Below are 15,800 nucleotides of genomic sequence, written 5' to 3' on the forward strand. Positions count from 1 at the left end.
GAAGCACACTTTCAAAAGTGATATCATTTAATCACAACTCGTCATAAATCACACCCGTAAATCCCATTGACTCTTAAATATTAGGGATTGAACGCTTTCGGCCCGTTGTGTATTCTCTTGTTGTTGTCTGTGTTCACGGGAAAAAAAAAAGATTCAAGTCAGCATCATTGACGAAAATAACCTTTACTTATTTTCACACACGTAACACCAGTGTTTGTTTCAGCAGCGTCTTCTATTTGATCTCAAAATAATCTCGTACGATTCAATGACGATATTTTTTTATAAGTTTTTTTTTTTGACAACCGTATGTTGTATGAAATCAATAAAAATTGTGTGTTCAAAATCCAGGGATTTGCAAAGAAAAGAAAATTGCGCAATTTCATTGTTCATGATATTAGCTGCTTAATTTTTGTGTTGATCCCCTCACTCTTTTTTTTTTTTTTTTTTTTTTGTTCTTTCTCCCAGCTGACTTTAAATCTATTGTGTATAAATGCTTCACTTTTTGTTCTCATTTGCTTTTAGCTTTCTTCTTTTAACATTTTTTTTTTATTTTTAATTTTTTTGAGAGAGAGAGATTGAAAAGTGTGAATAATATGCCACCACATTTTCCAGTTGAGGATACTACATTTGAAACCAAAGAATGGGCATCGGCAACAATCGATACATTATTTTCAGATAATCATCCCATTTCATTTGAGCCGTATAAAGCATCGTTAGTAAAATCAACGGTCAGCCCTGCACGTCGTTCCGTGTCAGTTTTAGAAACAAACGTTTTCAATCGACTTCCCCATGACAACAAAGTGCGCACTTGGGCTACTTCATCAGCTCAATCTCCTCTTTCTTATTCAGGTTCCGCGCCGTCCTTATTAATACCCAACAATCAAGTATCACTATCCGCACGTCTTAAAAGATCATTGACACCCGACAAACTATATTTAAATAAAAAACACCTTTCTTACAAGGAAAAAGAAGGTGTGGATATCTGGAAGAATACTTTCCAACAGTACTTGAATGAATCGAAAATGGTAAAGATTCTTTTTTTCTTTAGAATTGTAATACATCCGGATTCTCACACACAGGCACTCTCTATCTTTCTTTTTTTTTTCCAATCTACCAGTTACCTCATGGTCAATCACCGCATTTACTGCACTTCATATTGAACGAACTAATGACTACTGAAATCACGTATCTGGAGCATTTATTGATTATTAAACAGGTAAACACAAAAAATGTAGAAAATTTCGGGTTAGCAATTATTAAGAATCTAGAAAAAATTATAATTTAGATTTTTATGGATCCATTGTTGGAAGCGGCGACTGCATACCCTCGACCCTTAGTCAACTTGAGGGATATTCAAACCATATTTGCATTTATCCCCGAATTAATTTCCCTTTCTTCTACATTGGTGCATCGGTTAAAAGATGCTCTTTGTACAACCGAAAATGGAGAAACACAAGGATCTCTAGGTAAAGTTTTCTGCGATTTGGAAGATCAATTCGAAATCTACATCAATTACGCTGCAAATTTTTCGAAACAACAACGCTGCATCCAAAGAGCTGATCGAAGTATAGTTTATCGACAACTCGCTCAGGTAAAAAAAAAAGACGAAACGTACTTTATATTTTTTATTTTGTCTAACATGCCCTATCAGGACTCGTTGCGGAAAAAGGAAACAAACAGAATGGGGTTGTCCAACTACATGATTGCTCCTATCCAACGTATTACACGTTATGGATTGTTACTTAAAGGTAAATAATTGTCACAGAAACGCTCAAATTAAAAAAAAGTTTAATCTTATTTCTGTATTAGACCTTACCAAACATTCTAATCAGGATAGTTCTGACTTTATATTCATTCAAAGATCACTAAAATGTCATCTTGCTCTAGCGCATGCTATGAATGAGATTCAATAGTCCTTTTTTACCCCCTCACATCCTGTACATGTAAACGCAAAGAAAAAGAAAAAAAAACTCAAGAAAAAAATCCCTCACGCACACATAAGTTATTCAATACCACTTGTATTCTAGTACTATCTAATTCTTAAACATAATCCCCTTCTCCCATCCCCATTGCATATATTTATAAAAAATTGATCTAATTACTCTTTCGGCATTTTATCAACGGTAGATCTTAAGGGTGACGGATATTTCAGACTCCAGCCTTGAAAGTTTTTTTTTTTTTTTTTGGGTATAATTTTTCATCCCCAGTCTTGCACCCCTCCCCTCTTATTATGAGATTATTACGTACTGTTTGCAAGACAAGTGTCAGATTTTTATCAACGCGAGCACGGCCTTTAAGAGTTCTTGGTATTGAAACTTCCTGCGATGACACGTCGGCAGCCATCGTCACCTCCGATCGCCAAATATTAGCAGAAGTGGTTCGTGGACAGCAAGAGATGCATGAACCCATGGGTGGCATCGTACCTACTTTAGCCAGCAAAGGTCATTCACGCAACTTGCCCGGTGTCATTTGTGAGACATTGGAACTTGCTGGTTTAACTATTGGAGACTTGGACGCCATTGCTGTGACAAGAGGTCCTGGTTTGCCACCCTGTCTTCCTGTAGGTCTGAATGCCGCAAAGACACTAGCTGCCGTATCCAAAAAGCCATTGATTGGCGTACATCATATGGTACATGTACATTATCTTGCATATATTAGTACACTCTTTGCTAAATGGCATGTCAAAAAAAAATAATAATATAGGAGGCACATGCATTGACAGCTAGGTTAACTACGGACAATGATCTAAACCAACCTTCACCTGCTTTTCCATTTATGACCTTACTTATATCCGGTGGCCACACACTCCTGTTAACAGCAAACAAAATCGGTGACTATGATCAATTAGGAACAACATTGGATAATGCGGTGGGAGAAGCCATTGATAAAACCGCACGCTTATTAAGGCTGGATTGGTTAAAGGGAAGAAGAGGAGGACCAGGTGCAGCACTCGAAAGAGCTGCATTAAAGGGGGACCCTGAGCGATTCATGTCTCGTCTACCCAAGCCAATGCTCGAACGAAATAAATATGTCATCGCGTTTAGTTTTTCGGGCCTAAAAAGTGCAGTTGCTAGGCTAATTGAGGTAGAGAAATTGGTGGATTTGGACAATCCCCAGGATGTATCTGATATCGCCGCAGCCTTTCAATTGATTTGTATTCAGCATATTGAGCAAAAGTTATCGATTGCGTTAAAACAAGAGTTGATCGAAAATAAGAAACCTTTGACTGCATTAGTTGTCAGCGGCGGTGTGGCAAGTAACACATTATTCCGAACAAGGTTAGTCAGCACAGAAAAATGGATTACACAAAATGGGCTAACGTGATACATGCCTAAAATAGACTGGGAGCACTGGCAGGGTCTTACAACTTGCCTTTGATATGCCCTCCTCCGCAATTATGCACTGATAATGGAGTCATGATCGCATGGGCAGGGCTCGAGAGATTTCAAGCAGGCCTCATTGACGATTATACCATTACCACCTTACCAAAGTGGCCGATTGACTCATTAAAGTTTAGAATTGATTGAATTTCCGTTACACGGGCATTTCGTTTTCAAGGCCGATTATGAATTGCAGTTTTTTAATATACGTATATTTTTTTTTTAAAAAAAAAAAAAAAAAAATACTCAAATCACGATCGCTAAGTTCACGATTTTATATAAAAAGTTATTATTCTAAAACTAGAAGAAATTCGATAATCTTGAAAAAGAAAGTTGCCATTGTAGCACATTCGAATTGAAATACCGGGTATGGCCATTTACAGAAATTCGTGTCGATCTAAACTGTGAATTTCAGCCATTGAATTGGCCCGTACTTTTTTTTGTATTCACATTGCACGGAGATTGTGTATTAATAGGTGAAACATATTATGTAACCAAAACATGTGCGAATAGATACGAATATTATAAAATATCCCTTGTACAGAGCATGTTTAAGATGATTAATTTAAAAAGTAAGGAAAAAGTAAGAAAAAAATTTTTATTCATCATTCGTAAAAAAAAAGTTTAGGTGCGGTCTTGATCCTTGAACTTATTTTTAAGACTAGCAACCTCCCTATCGAGGAATCGTTTTTGAGCTTGAGCACGTTTCATAATCTCTTCAACACGAATCAGATTGCTTTCAGTTAATTCGTTCTTGTTGATTTGGCTGCCCACAGTGTTTAATAAATCAAGCACTGCACCAAGTTGATTTGGTAACCTGGAGATAAAAAATAAATAAAAAAAAAAAAACTCAGTATCAATTATCCACTTTCATGCATCCAAAAAATAATCCTTACCAAGTTATAATGGGAGATCCTCCTGTAGCAACAGGATGAGCGGTATGCTTGATAATATACTCCTTTGTAAAGTTCCAATGGCGATGACGAAACGCGCGAATTTGGTCAATATTAGACAAGTAATAGGCGGCTGAATTAGCATCCTTCATTGCAAACTCTTTTACGCCGACTTTCCTGGCCTTGTCCTGAACATATTCCAAGAATTCGCGATGGTTGGTAGGACGATAAGACCTAAAGTCGCGCAAGACATTGGTCAAGGGGTTTTCGGGCATAAGCTCAGTAATTTGAAGCAGATTGTCGCCCAGTGGTACCATAGAGTCATTAGCTCCGGACTCGCCACGATGCGTGACAGGAGTGTCGCTTACACCTTCATAAATTACACCATCAGGAAACATAGGCTGGTAAAAAAAAAAGAGTATAGTTAGTACAACGCTTTAACATAATCTGTTGGAAATAGCTAAGCATTTACCTGATTCTTGGTACCCATAATAAAAGTTCTGAACTTGATGTAGTCTTCAGGCATACTGCGTGACCACATCATTTCCATTTCCTTGTTAATGGACTCGTAAGTTTCGTTCAAACCAGCCATTTGCATATCAAACTTCTTTCGGTCATTACTTTCAACAGCATTGAGAGCGTTAGTCGCATAACGGACAAGACTGGGAGAGTAGGAAACCATCGTCACATGGTTCAAGACAAAACCTTTCCTATAGTACACATGAGTAATTTATTTTATGATTTTGAGTTTTAGTCACTTACTCAGACTCGCTACCAGCAAAAGCGCGGATCAATGCCAAGTTATCGTAACTTAAACCACCCAAAGGATTGATTTTCTTGTAATTATACAAGCTATAAATTGATGATTTATCAGTACATAATTTTTATTCTTTTATCAATACTTCAGCTTACGCATAACTCAACGCACTAATAAAAAAAAATGAGAAAAGAAAACGACTATTAGTAGCTAGATAAAAGTAACACGGTGAGAATTATAAGCTCTTACTATTCCATAAAAGGCTGACTATGGATTTTTTTGGAGACTTTGGACAGAGGCACAGCAATGTTCATAGGCAAGACCTTCCTTCCCAAACCATAGTCGCTTTGAGAGCGATAGAGAATATCGCAAGGCTCTAATAAATAAGCCGAGGCAGCAAATGTATAATCACGAAAGAGGGCTGATTTATTCAAGAATAAGTTACTACATAGCGAAAGAAACGTACCATGGTTTCAGATTCAGATGATAGCTTACCGGATAAAAGACGTTGGTCTGTGATTCCATCGATTTCGTAAAGAGGCAGTTCATCTCTTACAGCATCGCCGAATTGACCGCTCGCCAAAAGACCAGGAGTACCATCTAACAGTTGCATAGGCATACGTTGCAGAAGAGACTCGAGTCTGTTAAACTCCTGGGGAAGCTCAGCCAAGGGTTCTTGACGGGGAAGGAAGCCGTTGCTAGTACCAACTGAGAACATTTGTTGGTGGCTATCCTTGTTTTGAGCTTCAGTGAGTAAAGAAAACTTTCGGAGGGACAAGATAGAGGCCTGTCGACAGATGGGTTTTACCACAAAAGACTTGAGAGTAGCAGGTTTAAAACGTAAGGCAAACATGTAATATAATGATGATTTGAAAAAAAAAAAAGTTCCCCCTTTACAATTCTATCGTTTATATATTTCTGTTTTTACAGAATACCGCCAAAAAGACACGTAATAATACCGCCAACTAATAGATAGATAGCTTTTGATTATTTTCTCACGAACTCTTACGAGATGATACCAACAAGTATATCCCCATCTTTAAGAAAGATCATGTAGCTGTAATCACGTCTATTTCCATTTTTTTTTTCTTTTTCTTTTTTTTTTCACAAGTTCTTTTTTCCACGGTCTAAAAGATGTATACTTTTTTTTTTTTTTTGACTATCTGAATAGAATAAAAAAAGACGCCGTGGGAATATACAAGAGCAAGTTTGCTGCTTGTTTGACTAAATTAGAGATTAATCTAATCGTACAACGGAAAGAACGAATTATCTTGATGGTCCGAATCACGTTAATGGTCGCGGAGGTCCTTTTTTCATGTATACTTGGTGAGAAATTAGCATCATGTTGTTGTACAAATACTGAGTTTTCGAACCTTGATATCTCTCTGCTCCTTTTCATCTACTTAATTCTTCACATGATGTCTAGTCATCATCAATGATACCAAACTGTTTGTTAGACGTTAGTATCCGTGACAGATCATGTTGGAGAAAATAACTGCTTCGGATCCCGGTTCACGAAAATATCAGGGCTTAGGCAAGAAAGAAGATACTATCCCCATTGATTTTTATTATTACAATTGTTTATTCTGTAGGCAATAAGCTTAATCCTTTTAAAAGTAAATCTTCCGTCTTATCATTTTTCAAAACTGATAACTGCTTGTTGATAACAGAATATCTATCTTGGTCCATCAATGTCCAGTTTGGAGAGGCTTGTTTTTTAAGCCAATTAAAATCCTCAAGTTGATCATAATAGTTCACAGCATCCTAAAATAGGCAATTAGTGTGGAGTGGGATTTTTTTTTTTTTATATCTTTTATCTGTTTACACTGCATTGAAAGCGGCCCACTTGGATATTGTTTGAATCTTCTATAATTGGGCGACTTGTTACGTGCAACATAATATCTACATGATGGGCATCATGCATACGAAACTAGAAATAAACTTGAGTAAAAAAGAAAAAAGAAAATACTTCCAACCTCCTTCTTTTACCTGGTGACATCCTACAACCAAGACCGAGTCTGTCAAACCATACATCAAAACGGATCCCTCAATGGAACCACAATAAATGACACAATGATGAACATTCTTGATATGAATAGCGGAGATCTGAACATTATCTTGCTCTAGAATCACAACACAGTGATGTAGATTGGACAAGAGGATATCCACGCTTGTTTGAGATTGCTGTTTGCGTTCACTGTCTTTCAAAGTGAGCACACAGTTATCCTTATCTCGAAGTAATACTGTGGCGTCGCTCAAGATTTCAGATTCCTCTTTTGGTAAAGCCAACGGTACAGAAGGCGTGACGGGGGCAACGACTGTCTTGTTTTTACGAGATTTAAATGAAAATTTAGCTTTGGGTGTTAGTTCTGCCTTGGTTGTTTCCAATTTCTCCATGAGTTCTTTGAGTTGCTAGAAAATAATATATCAGCTCTCCCGTCCTATTCTAGGCACTAAAATCCCTTACCAAGGAACATTGTCGTTCATCGTAAGAGGGTATATATTCGGTGGCTTTTGTCACATTCTTTTCAAGTGTGTTGATCTTTTGTAAAATGCTGTTGAAATGTGTTGGTAACTGACTTTTTGGCAAAGATCTCGAATTCTCCAACTGATCCTGAATGACTAGATAATATACGAGATGAGTTAAATTCTCATGTCAACTTTTCTTTTTCTCTTATAAAAACCTTGTTTTTCATTCTTGAACTCAAGCCAAAAGTCATTGGAGGCTTCAGTAGCTGTCTTTTCAGTCATGTTGAATTCTATAAACCAATATAAGAGCTTGCGGTCCTCCAATACCCCCATTTGTAAAACAACACATTGTGGTGTACGTAGTGTAATGGACAGCTAAATACGTTTTAATGTAGCCCGTATTTCTATTAAAAAACTGGGTTTGAGGGTTATGCGAGAAGTTGTTACTGTTGGGCAAGTGAATGCAATGTTGCAACTTTTAGTGAGCTCTATTAATTATAATTTTTTCGGCCGAGACGATTTTAAAAAGCTACTATCTAACGGACACAGAATTTAACAGCTTTATGAGCCGAGACTGTATTAATTCTAGCAAAAATAGTTTGAGAAATTAATTATCGCAGGTTACATACCCCCAGAAGCAATACGTATTATTCAAGTAGTGTATCTTGGAGAATTAACGACAATGATATCTATTTAAAAAGAGCCAGCTAAACATTGGCAGCTATTACTATTTAACAATGTTTTAGCTAAATGTTTACGAGTAAACATAAAATATTGCTTCAAGAAACTTAGAAAATACATTAAATAGTGTACAAATAAAAATTTGTGCCATTAGAAAGTATGAAATAAAAGAGTTACCACACATATCTGAGATAGGTCTCCTAAATATTTATGAGTATTGATTTTATTTATTGAATTAGTTTTCCAAGACAAATCTGAATCGAGGCTTTCCAGCTCTAAAGTCTTCAATGGCCTTATTTACATCAGACATCTTGTAGGTGGTAATCCAAGGCTTGATATCTTTCTCAGCAGCAAAGGCAAGCATTTCTTCGATTTCTCTAGGAGATCCAATGCCAGAACCGTACACTTTGATTTGCTTTGAAAGCAAAGTAAAAGCACTCATACCAGGATATTGCCATTCAGGAACATTAACATTGATAAAGTGACCATTGACTTTCAAGAGAGCGAAGTAGGTGTGCCCTATTTGTTTTTTTTTAAAAAAAAGTTAAGAACTTGAACAGGGTTTAAATACCATTATGTAAAACTTACATTGAAAGTCAGGACTGGCTCCGGTACAAAGGATATGAGTCAAACTACTGTTGTATTTAGCCATGGATGCTTCATCACTAGCGTTGATATAACCATCACAACCAAGTTCCAAAGCAATATCACGCTTATTCTCATTATGAGAGATACCAATGACCTTGGCACCCAAACCCTTTGCGAATTGAACACCGAAATGACCAAGACCACCAATACCCATGATACCGACAACGGATTTTCCGGGAATAATGTTAGAACGCTTCAAGGGAGCGTAGGTAGTGACACCAGCACAGAAAAAAGTAGCAGCAATTTCACTGGTCATTGTATCAGGAACCTTGAAGGCAAAACGATAATCGCCTCTCCACTTATCAGCGTAACCACCATAAGATTTACTGCCACAAGGCCAACGAGAGTCATAGGTAAAGACACCACCTCCCTGACACATATTTTCTTGACCATCTAAACATAATTCACATTCATGGCAAGAGCTAGATTGGGCACATACACCAGCACGGTCACCCACCTTGAGATTGGTAACGTTCTTACCTACTCTGGAAACAACACCAACAATTTCATGACCAACAACACAGGGGGCGATTAGCAGAACGCCAGTTCTCGTCCAAGGTATGAATATCCGAGCCGCAGATACCACAATGGGTCACGTTCATCTCGACAGAATTATCATCCCATGTCTTGAGTGTCAGTTGCATTTGGACAAGGGGTTCTCCCTTCTTGACACCAGCCCAGGCAGTAATGTATCGTTTTCAGTAGACATGATCTTTATATAAATTGTTGGTTGATTTGATCTACAAGGACATTTGACAGGTCCTTTTATATTAAGTGAACTAACCTCCCGCGATAATGAGATGAAGTACGCTCCTCGTTTAGGAAAACGGCTTACGTTTTACATTTTCTGCAAGACAGCTAAATAAGGATATCATATATTATCATGATCCAATGAAAAATAAAGAACTCACCCACATTCTCAGGGCAAGTCTCATGTTGTAAGCCCGCAAAAAAAAACTGTGCTTCCCCGCCGGTTTAAATGACCCAGAAAAATACATAGCTTGCCAAGCTTTTTCTGAAAAATTATTTTGCTTCACTGTTCACAAAAGGCCACAGCAATTGTTTATATTTAAGTATTTTTGGGGGGAGGGGTATTAATAAAATGCTGGATTATAGTTTGCACAGGCTCAACAGGAACATCTTGACAGCCCTCCTTTTAGATATTCTAAGTATCACTATAAATTAGTCTACCAGGTAAAACCCTTATCTTTAAAACACTTTCCCGCAATATCTCAATCGGTTGAAGGTCGGGGGTGAAAAGAGAAGAATGCATATGTAACCTCTTTCTTCGATCAAGGCTATGAATATAAGCATAACAATGTGCAAATCCTTTCATTTATTGGGAAGGTTCGTCCGTTAAATAGGTGTAAACAGTCGGTGTTTTCTATGTCCGTGTTGAAGATGCTTAGTAGTTACTTTTTTTGAAGTATTCTAATGATTCGAAACAGTAGCCGATGCTTCGTCTCTCCCGGCTTCTTATCTACAAATATTATAATGAGCTTCTCGAACTTTTAGTAGAATCTATTCAACATGAAATCCATTTAGGGAGGGTCAAAAAATTGGGTTCATCGAGACTGGAAGTACCAAAAGACCTTACTTATACAAGTGTGTGTGTGTTTTAATTATAATAAATATAAGACTCGTTAGATGGAGTAAGGCAATGGCTCGTTCTTTAAACCAGCCAAGATATTTCCTAAGGTCATGTTTGCCATATTTTCTCTTGTTTCAAAGGTGGCACTACCAACATGAGGCAATACCAGACAATTGGGGAAGGTGTACAATGGATGGGTTGGAGGTAAAGGCTCTGGTGTGGTCACATCCAAGCCTACGGCACCTACCAAATTCTCCTTTAAGGCACGTACCAAGTCATCCTGGTGCACAATACCGCCGCGTGCGGAATTGACAAAGACCTATTCAAGATGTTATTTAAGAGTACACAAGCATAAATAAAAAAAGAGGACTTACCACTGATTTCTTCATGCGGGAAAAGGCTTCATAATTAAACATGTTTTCAGTGTCCTTTGTTAAAGCACAACAGACAACAATGACATCGGATTCAGCCAATAGGGTTTGGAAAGGCACAAATTCGGCACCGAGTCTGTTTCCAGGTTTTTCACTGCGTCCGGAATAAATAACACGACCTATGCCAAATGCTTTCAAACGGTCTCCTACAGCCTCACCAATTCTACCTAAGCCCACAATTCCCAGCGTCTTGTTGGTGAATTGAGATCCACATAACCAAGTGGGAGCCCATTTACCCCACTTATCCATGTCAGCACATGGGATTGAATAAAATAAAAATAGGTGTTTTTTACCTGACCATCCTCAGCAGCACGAATACTCTCTTTGATTCTACGGGATGCGCCTAAAGCCAGTAAAACGGTGAGATCGGCAGTGGCATCTGTTAATACATCGGGTGTATATCCTAGCAAAATGCCACGGGATTTGACAGCCTGGACATCGATATGATCATAGCCCACACTCATTGTTGCAATCACCTTTAACTGAGGGCCTTTTAATTATTATTATTATTAGAATACAAAAATGATTGGAGGGGAGGCTTACCTGCTGCATCCAGTAATTCTTGATCGATTTTTTCGGTCAATAAACAAAATAATGCATCCACACCTTTCAAAAAAAAATTGAGTTTTTTTTTAAGCATTATAAAAAGGGTGGGGTGTACCTTTAATTTTTTCTAATAAGACGTGTCGAGGAATACATGAATCTTCTTGCCATTGGTACAAGTCAAAGTCTTGCTCTAATAAACGGGATTGAGCCTGAGGAGGTAAAATACGAGTGACTAATACTTTAGGTGACATGATGAAAAAGATGTTTTTTATTATTTAAGGTCCATGAGAAAACTATACGATGACTAAAAAAAAAAAAAAAAGATGTGACGTAAACAAGAAAAAAAATATTTAAGAGTTTTTAAGGTTGTTCTATCTTTGGCTTTTGATCCGGTGCCTCAAAGTTTGGTTGTTGTTGTTGTTGCTGTTGTTGTTGCTGTTGCTGTTGTTGCTGTTGTTGAGCGAATTGTTGTAATTGCAATTGATACTGTTGAACTTGGTCTGTTGTAAACTATAGAGAGTATGTCAGTTTTTTTTTTTTTTTTACTTCAACACGCATATTTGCTTTTACCTGGGGTAACTGAGAATAGTAGTTGGGATCGATCTGAGGGGGTGCGTATTGAGGTTGGTAGTAGGTCGCGGCAGCAGCAGCAGCGGCGGCAGCAGCGGCAGCAGCACTATTTGTTGCATAAGCAGTTTGATCATAGACGGTGTTTGAGGTCTTTGTTGCTTCCTCTCTAGGCACGATATCAATCAAGAAATCGCACATGTCTGTTTTCGAAATGGCAGTAGCGATATCGGATCTTTGTAATGTGCGACGCTTATTTTCCTCTGCATGCACCCTTTTTAATGATGAACATTAGATTGTAAAAAAGGTCATTTTAGATGTAATTGCGCGTACCATGCTCTTTTTGTTAATTCTGTAATGAATATTTCGCATCCCTTGGCAAATAAGATTGGCGCCTGAGGATATAAACCAATGATATCAGACTACTATGCAAAAAATAAAATAGCAAAATAAAAAAATTACCTCTGCACTAATCATCTACATAATGTAAATGTAAAATTAAAAAAAAAAAGGAGAGGAGGGGAAGTGTCAATGGCAGGAGATAGTGTAAAAGTTTCTTGTACCTTGACGTCACCGTCTGTCTTCATGACTTTCTTGATGCGAGCTAAAGGTAAAGGATGGTTTTTGAAATCGGAATCAAAAGTCTCAGCATTATGCATTTCTTCTTGCCAAAACTTGCCCAAGTCAAATACAGGTTGACCACCAGGAGCAGTGGGGTTTAATGGTTGTTGGTATTGGTGTTGTTGTGGCACTGGTTGCTGTGGTGGTTGTGTTTGGACATGGTGGTCTTCATGGGGTTGACTCATTAGGGAAATAATAAAGGAAAGAAGAGGGAAAAAATAAACAAAATGGACAAAAAGCCACAGATAGACTTTTTAGAATTTTATTATCCGACTGGCCAATGCGCCTTAACTACAGGTGTTAAATGCAACAAGTTTTGTACCTCATGAAAACTCTTTGTAGTAGCCAAAATATCCAATTTTCTGATATGAATTTAAGAAAAAGGAAAAAAAGGAAATGAAAAGAAGAAAAAGACTTACGTATCCAACAATCCGTCCAGAACTTTCTGGGTCTTTTCTAAAGAACTCTTTGTGGTCTTTGACAAGGAGTCCAGGCGCGTGAACAGTTTAGCTGTCTTTTGCGTCTCTTCGTGCAAGTTTTTATTCAACAATAGAGACTTGAGACTTTGTTCCCAGTCATCATACACTTTGTCTGCTTTCGAATGACAATCTTGCTTTGAAATAAAAAATGGGTCGTTCATACAAAAAAAAAAAAATTAAAATGTGTGGTCGATGACTCACCTCCCCCTTATAAACAATAAGAATGACGTCGATTTGTGAGCAAGATAAATCCCGACCCCCATTTTTCTTTTTTTTTTTTCTCTTTTTCTCTTTTTTTTTCTTTGGGATTTGTCAGACTTTTAGCCAGAATAAAACCAGCCCACAACCTATTTTCACCTTTTTTTTTAAATTTCAACCAAATTATGCTTTTTAATACTCATATTATTATTATTCAATCGATTCCACTTCTCTATTAATAACAACCAAACAACACCACACACACCAAACAAAAAGAATATGGGTACTTTTCCTCACTACGAAGGCAATCCCACTTTATTATTTCATTTAATTGACCCAGCTGAAATGCAATATTACTTGACCGACAAAAGTCTAGCTCCTCTTAGAAAAGTTCCTGTCTGTATTGCTGCTGCTGTATATAGAATATCTGCAGGCAATTGCATGCCATGTAAAAACACATTTTATTTTATATATATTCATTTGCATAACACATGACTGACCCCGTTTTAATTTAGACACTGGAACAGGCAATAGCGACCAACCGGCGCTCCCATTTAACGCCTACCAAAGAAACGAATCACCATGGGACTCATACCGACAACGCACCAAAAAGCTCGAAGACTCCTCTTCCAGCTGTTCCACATTGGAATCCACATGTTCATCCCGTTCTGATTCTCCTGAACCCAAACATCATCACCAACACAGTGGGAAAAAGCATCAGCATCGCATGCTCTTGCGTGAAATACGTCGTTTACGAGGCGAAAACGAATTCCTGCGCTCCACCGTTTCGGTTCTGAAGGACGATTTGCGTGATTCTCACTTGTCTCGTCAGAACGCTGATATCATCCATCAACGCACATTTGAAGAATACGATGCCAGATACAAATCGTTGGAACAGGACATGGTGCAAAAATGTGACCAAGTAGAGCTCCTCAAGGAGCAAATCGAACAACTTCAATTAGCCGCCTGTAGTCGTAGTAGTAGCGATATTAAAGATGACATGGCAGCAGGTCGCACTCAGCAAAATGATAATGCTGCTTATATCAAACACAAGAACACAAATAACTTTGGCTGCTTTGAATTCGAAGAAGACGACGAAGGTATGGCATGTCAACCCTTGGCACAAGAATCGGCGTTACCTGAAGTTGAAATCAAAATGGACGAATTAAAAACCGATGATGAAGATTGCATGGATTATCTTCAAAGACGCTTCCACCAGACCAGCGACGATGAAGATGTGGAAGATGACGAGGAAGAAGAAGAGGAAGAGGATGTGGCGGATTTGGATTTAGAACCATTCGAGGAAGCAGCGTCTTCTTACATCCGTCAAGCAATCATTGCCAAATTATCCAGTGCCAGGGTGAGACTGGATTTCGATGACTTGATTGTGAAGCATGAACCCTCCAACGATACCATTATGGCCGTGCTGGCAGATGCATTTGTCTATTGGCTCTATACACAATGGACGAAATGCGTAGATACCATGTCATCCCAAAAGATCTTTCAGAATCAAATCCAACCAGGCATCGATTTCTTCTGGAAATCCATCTTGCAATGCTATACCGTGGATGAGGAGTGTCAAATCAGTTTACTACATTACATTGAAGATGGTGTGAAATCCGTGGGCTGTCCACCTTTGGTTAATCATTTTGATCGCATCATCATCTTTTTATATAAATATGAGGTCATTGAAGAAGATGCAGTGGTGGATTGGCATGCAAGCCCTGTGAATGATGAACAATCCAGAAACATTCGATTAGTTTCCAAACACTTCATTGAATACATTGAAGAAGAAGAAGACTCTGATGAAGATGATTCTGATGAAGAAGAAGATGATGATAGCATTGACTTTGAATGTGATGATTCCCAACATTCCAATGAAGACGATGGCATCAACTTCGGCTTTGATGACTCTGAGGAAGAAGAGGATGGAGAGATGCATGATAGCATTGAAGACTTGTTATCCGTCAAGGAACGCAACCCATGTGTTTGTCAATTTGATTACGATGATGATACCAGCCAAACTCCATTATCACCCAACTCTCACAAGAGTCACCCTAAGCATGAACTACCCGAGTGCTCATGCGATAGTACATACACCACTCAACCTGCAACAGAGAAAAAGAAGAAATCTGTCCGTATCGCCATGTAAATATTTTCTCTCCTTATATAATCTTTTTTTTTTTTTATCTTTCCACATACAACCCCCCTTTATCTAGAAAGTACTCCCACCCCTTACATATCAAAATTGTTTACTGTATAATCGATAATTTTTTTATTATAAAATCTGTTTATTTTAGTCCTTTCACTTCTTAGTTTCCCCCACAACTCGGATATCCCCTTCTAGTTTAAGATCATTTGATCAGCCTTGTTACAAGCAAGAAAGTTGTGTGCATAAAATAAAACAAATGAATTCAAAGAAACACATACATTTAAAGTGGAAATAATGCTGTTCATTAAGTCTTCAAAGAAAGTCCTTAAAATGGGGAAAGACGCGATAATGTTGTACGAGTGATGCATACCATCATGTAAGCACTCT

General features: G+C 37.9%; 9 protein-coding genes across 9 annotated transcripts; 3 read left to right on the forward strand and 6 right to left on the reverse strand.

The window, feature by feature from the left end:
* The first annotated feature begins 538 nt into the window (after positions 1-538).
* Positions 539-2,136, forward strand: EV154DRAFT_495142 (Dbl homology domain-containing protein). Its single transcript, XM_051599999.1, has 5 exons — positions 539-1,025; positions 1,118-1,216; positions 1,286-1,591; positions 1,652-1,748; positions 1,810-2,136. The coding sequence occupies exons 1-5, from the start codon at positions 594-596 to the stop codon at positions 1,911-1,913; spliced, it is 1,038 nt and encodes a 345-aa protein (XP_051461920.1). The 5' UTR covers positions 539-593; the 3' UTR covers positions 1,914-2,136.
* A 58-nt stretch (positions 2,137-2,194) lies between these two features.
* Positions 2,195-3,590, forward strand: EV154DRAFT_495144 (Gcp-like domain-containing protein). Its single transcript, XM_051600000.1, has 3 exons — positions 2,195-2,629; positions 2,704-3,278; positions 3,341-3,590. Exons 1-3 carry the CDS (start codon positions 2,231-2,233, stop codon positions 3,525-3,527), a joined length of 1,161 nt encoding a protein of 386 aa, XP_051461921.1. The 5' UTR covers positions 2,195-2,230; the 3' UTR covers positions 3,528-3,590.
* Positions 3,591-3,984: 394 nt separating this feature from the next.
* Positions 3,985-5,965, reverse strand: EV154DRAFT_457604 (uncharacterized protein). Its single transcript, XM_051597412.1, has 7 exons — positions 5,526-5,965; positions 5,280-5,451; positions 5,186-5,200; positions 5,036-5,125; positions 4,746-4,983; positions 4,277-4,674; positions 3,985-4,197 (listed from the first exon to the last, which is right to left on the reverse strand). The coding sequence occupies exons 1-7, from the start codon at positions 5,881-5,883 to the stop codon at positions 4,005-4,007; spliced, it is 1,464 nt and encodes a 487-aa protein (XP_051461922.1). The 5' UTR covers positions 5,884-5,965; the 3' UTR covers positions 3,985-4,004.
* A 595-nt stretch (positions 5,966-6,560) lies between these two features.
* EV154DRAFT_495146 (tubulin binding cofactor C-domain-containing protein) lies at positions 6,561-7,844 on the reverse strand. The gene is made up of 5 exons (XM_051600001.1): positions 7,715-7,844; positions 7,498-7,652; positions 7,020-7,442; positions 6,856-6,960; positions 6,561-6,794 (listed from the first exon to the last, which is right to left on the reverse strand). Exons 1-5 carry the CDS (start codon positions 7,830-7,832, stop codon positions 6,612-6,614), a joined length of 984 nt encoding a protein of 327 aa, XP_051461923.1. The 5' UTR covers positions 7,833-7,844; the 3' UTR covers positions 6,561-6,611.
* Positions 7,845-8,415: 571 nt separating this feature from the next.
* On the reverse strand, positions 8,416-9,472 carry EV154DRAFT_536088 (uncharacterized protein; the record flags this gene model as incomplete). The annotated part of the gene is made up of 3 exons (XM_051604113.1): positions 8,416-8,699; positions 8,769-9,313; positions 9,351-9,472. 3 exons carry the CDS (start codon positions 9,470-9,472, stop codon positions 8,416-8,418), a joined length of 951 nt encoding a protein of 316 aa, XP_051461924.1.
* A 917-nt stretch (positions 9,473-10,389) lies between these two features.
* On the reverse strand, positions 10,390-11,658 carry EV154DRAFT_495150 (D-isomer specific 2-hydroxyacid dehydrogenase). The gene is made up of 5 exons (XM_051600002.1): positions 11,512-11,658; positions 11,394-11,456; positions 11,144-11,340; positions 10,794-11,090; positions 10,390-10,738 (listed from the first exon to the last, which is right to left on the reverse strand). Exons 1-5 carry the CDS (start codon positions 11,645-11,647, stop codon positions 10,472-10,474), a joined length of 960 nt encoding a protein of 319 aa, XP_051461925.1. The 5' UTR covers positions 11,648-11,658; the 3' UTR covers positions 10,390-10,471.
* A 98-nt stretch (positions 11,659-11,756) lies between these two features.
* Positions 11,757-12,772, reverse strand: EV154DRAFT_413103 (histone-fold-containing protein; the record flags this gene model as incomplete). Its single annotated transcript, XM_051595546.1, has 4 exons — positions 11,757-11,906; positions 11,967-12,237; positions 12,297-12,358; positions 12,527-12,772. Coding segments are annotated over 4 exons (729 nt in total), but the record flags the coding sequence as incomplete, so codon positions are not given.
* Positions 12,584-13,305, reverse strand: EV154DRAFT_7270 (uncharacterized protein). Its single transcript, XM_051607749.1, has 2 exons — positions 13,004-13,305; positions 12,584-12,946 (listed from the first exon to the last, which is right to left on the reverse strand). Exons 1-2 carry the CDS (start codon positions 13,222-13,224, stop codon positions 12,850-12,852), a joined length of 318 nt encoding a protein of 105 aa, XP_051461927.1. The 5' UTR covers positions 13,225-13,305; the 3' UTR covers positions 12,584-12,849.
* Positions 13,306-13,373: 68 nt separating this feature from the next.
* On the forward strand, positions 13,374-15,746 carry EV154DRAFT_495158 (uncharacterized protein). Its single transcript, XM_051600003.1, has 2 exons — positions 13,374-13,709; positions 13,777-15,746. Exons 1-2 carry the CDS (start codon positions 13,541-13,543, stop codon positions 15,411-15,413), a joined length of 1,806 nt encoding a protein of 601 aa, XP_051461928.1. The 5' UTR covers positions 13,374-13,540; the 3' UTR covers positions 15,414-15,746.
* Positions 15,747-15,800: the final 54 nt, after the last annotated feature.

Source organism: Mucor mucedo (genome assembly GCF_025094135.1).
Source record: "Mucor mucedo strain NRRL 3635 chromosome Unknown EV154scaffold_10, whole genome shotgun sequence".
Classification (NCBI taxonomy): domain Eukaryota; kingdom Fungi; phylum Mucoromycota; class Mucoromycetes; order Mucorales; family Mucoraceae; genus Mucor; species Mucor mucedo.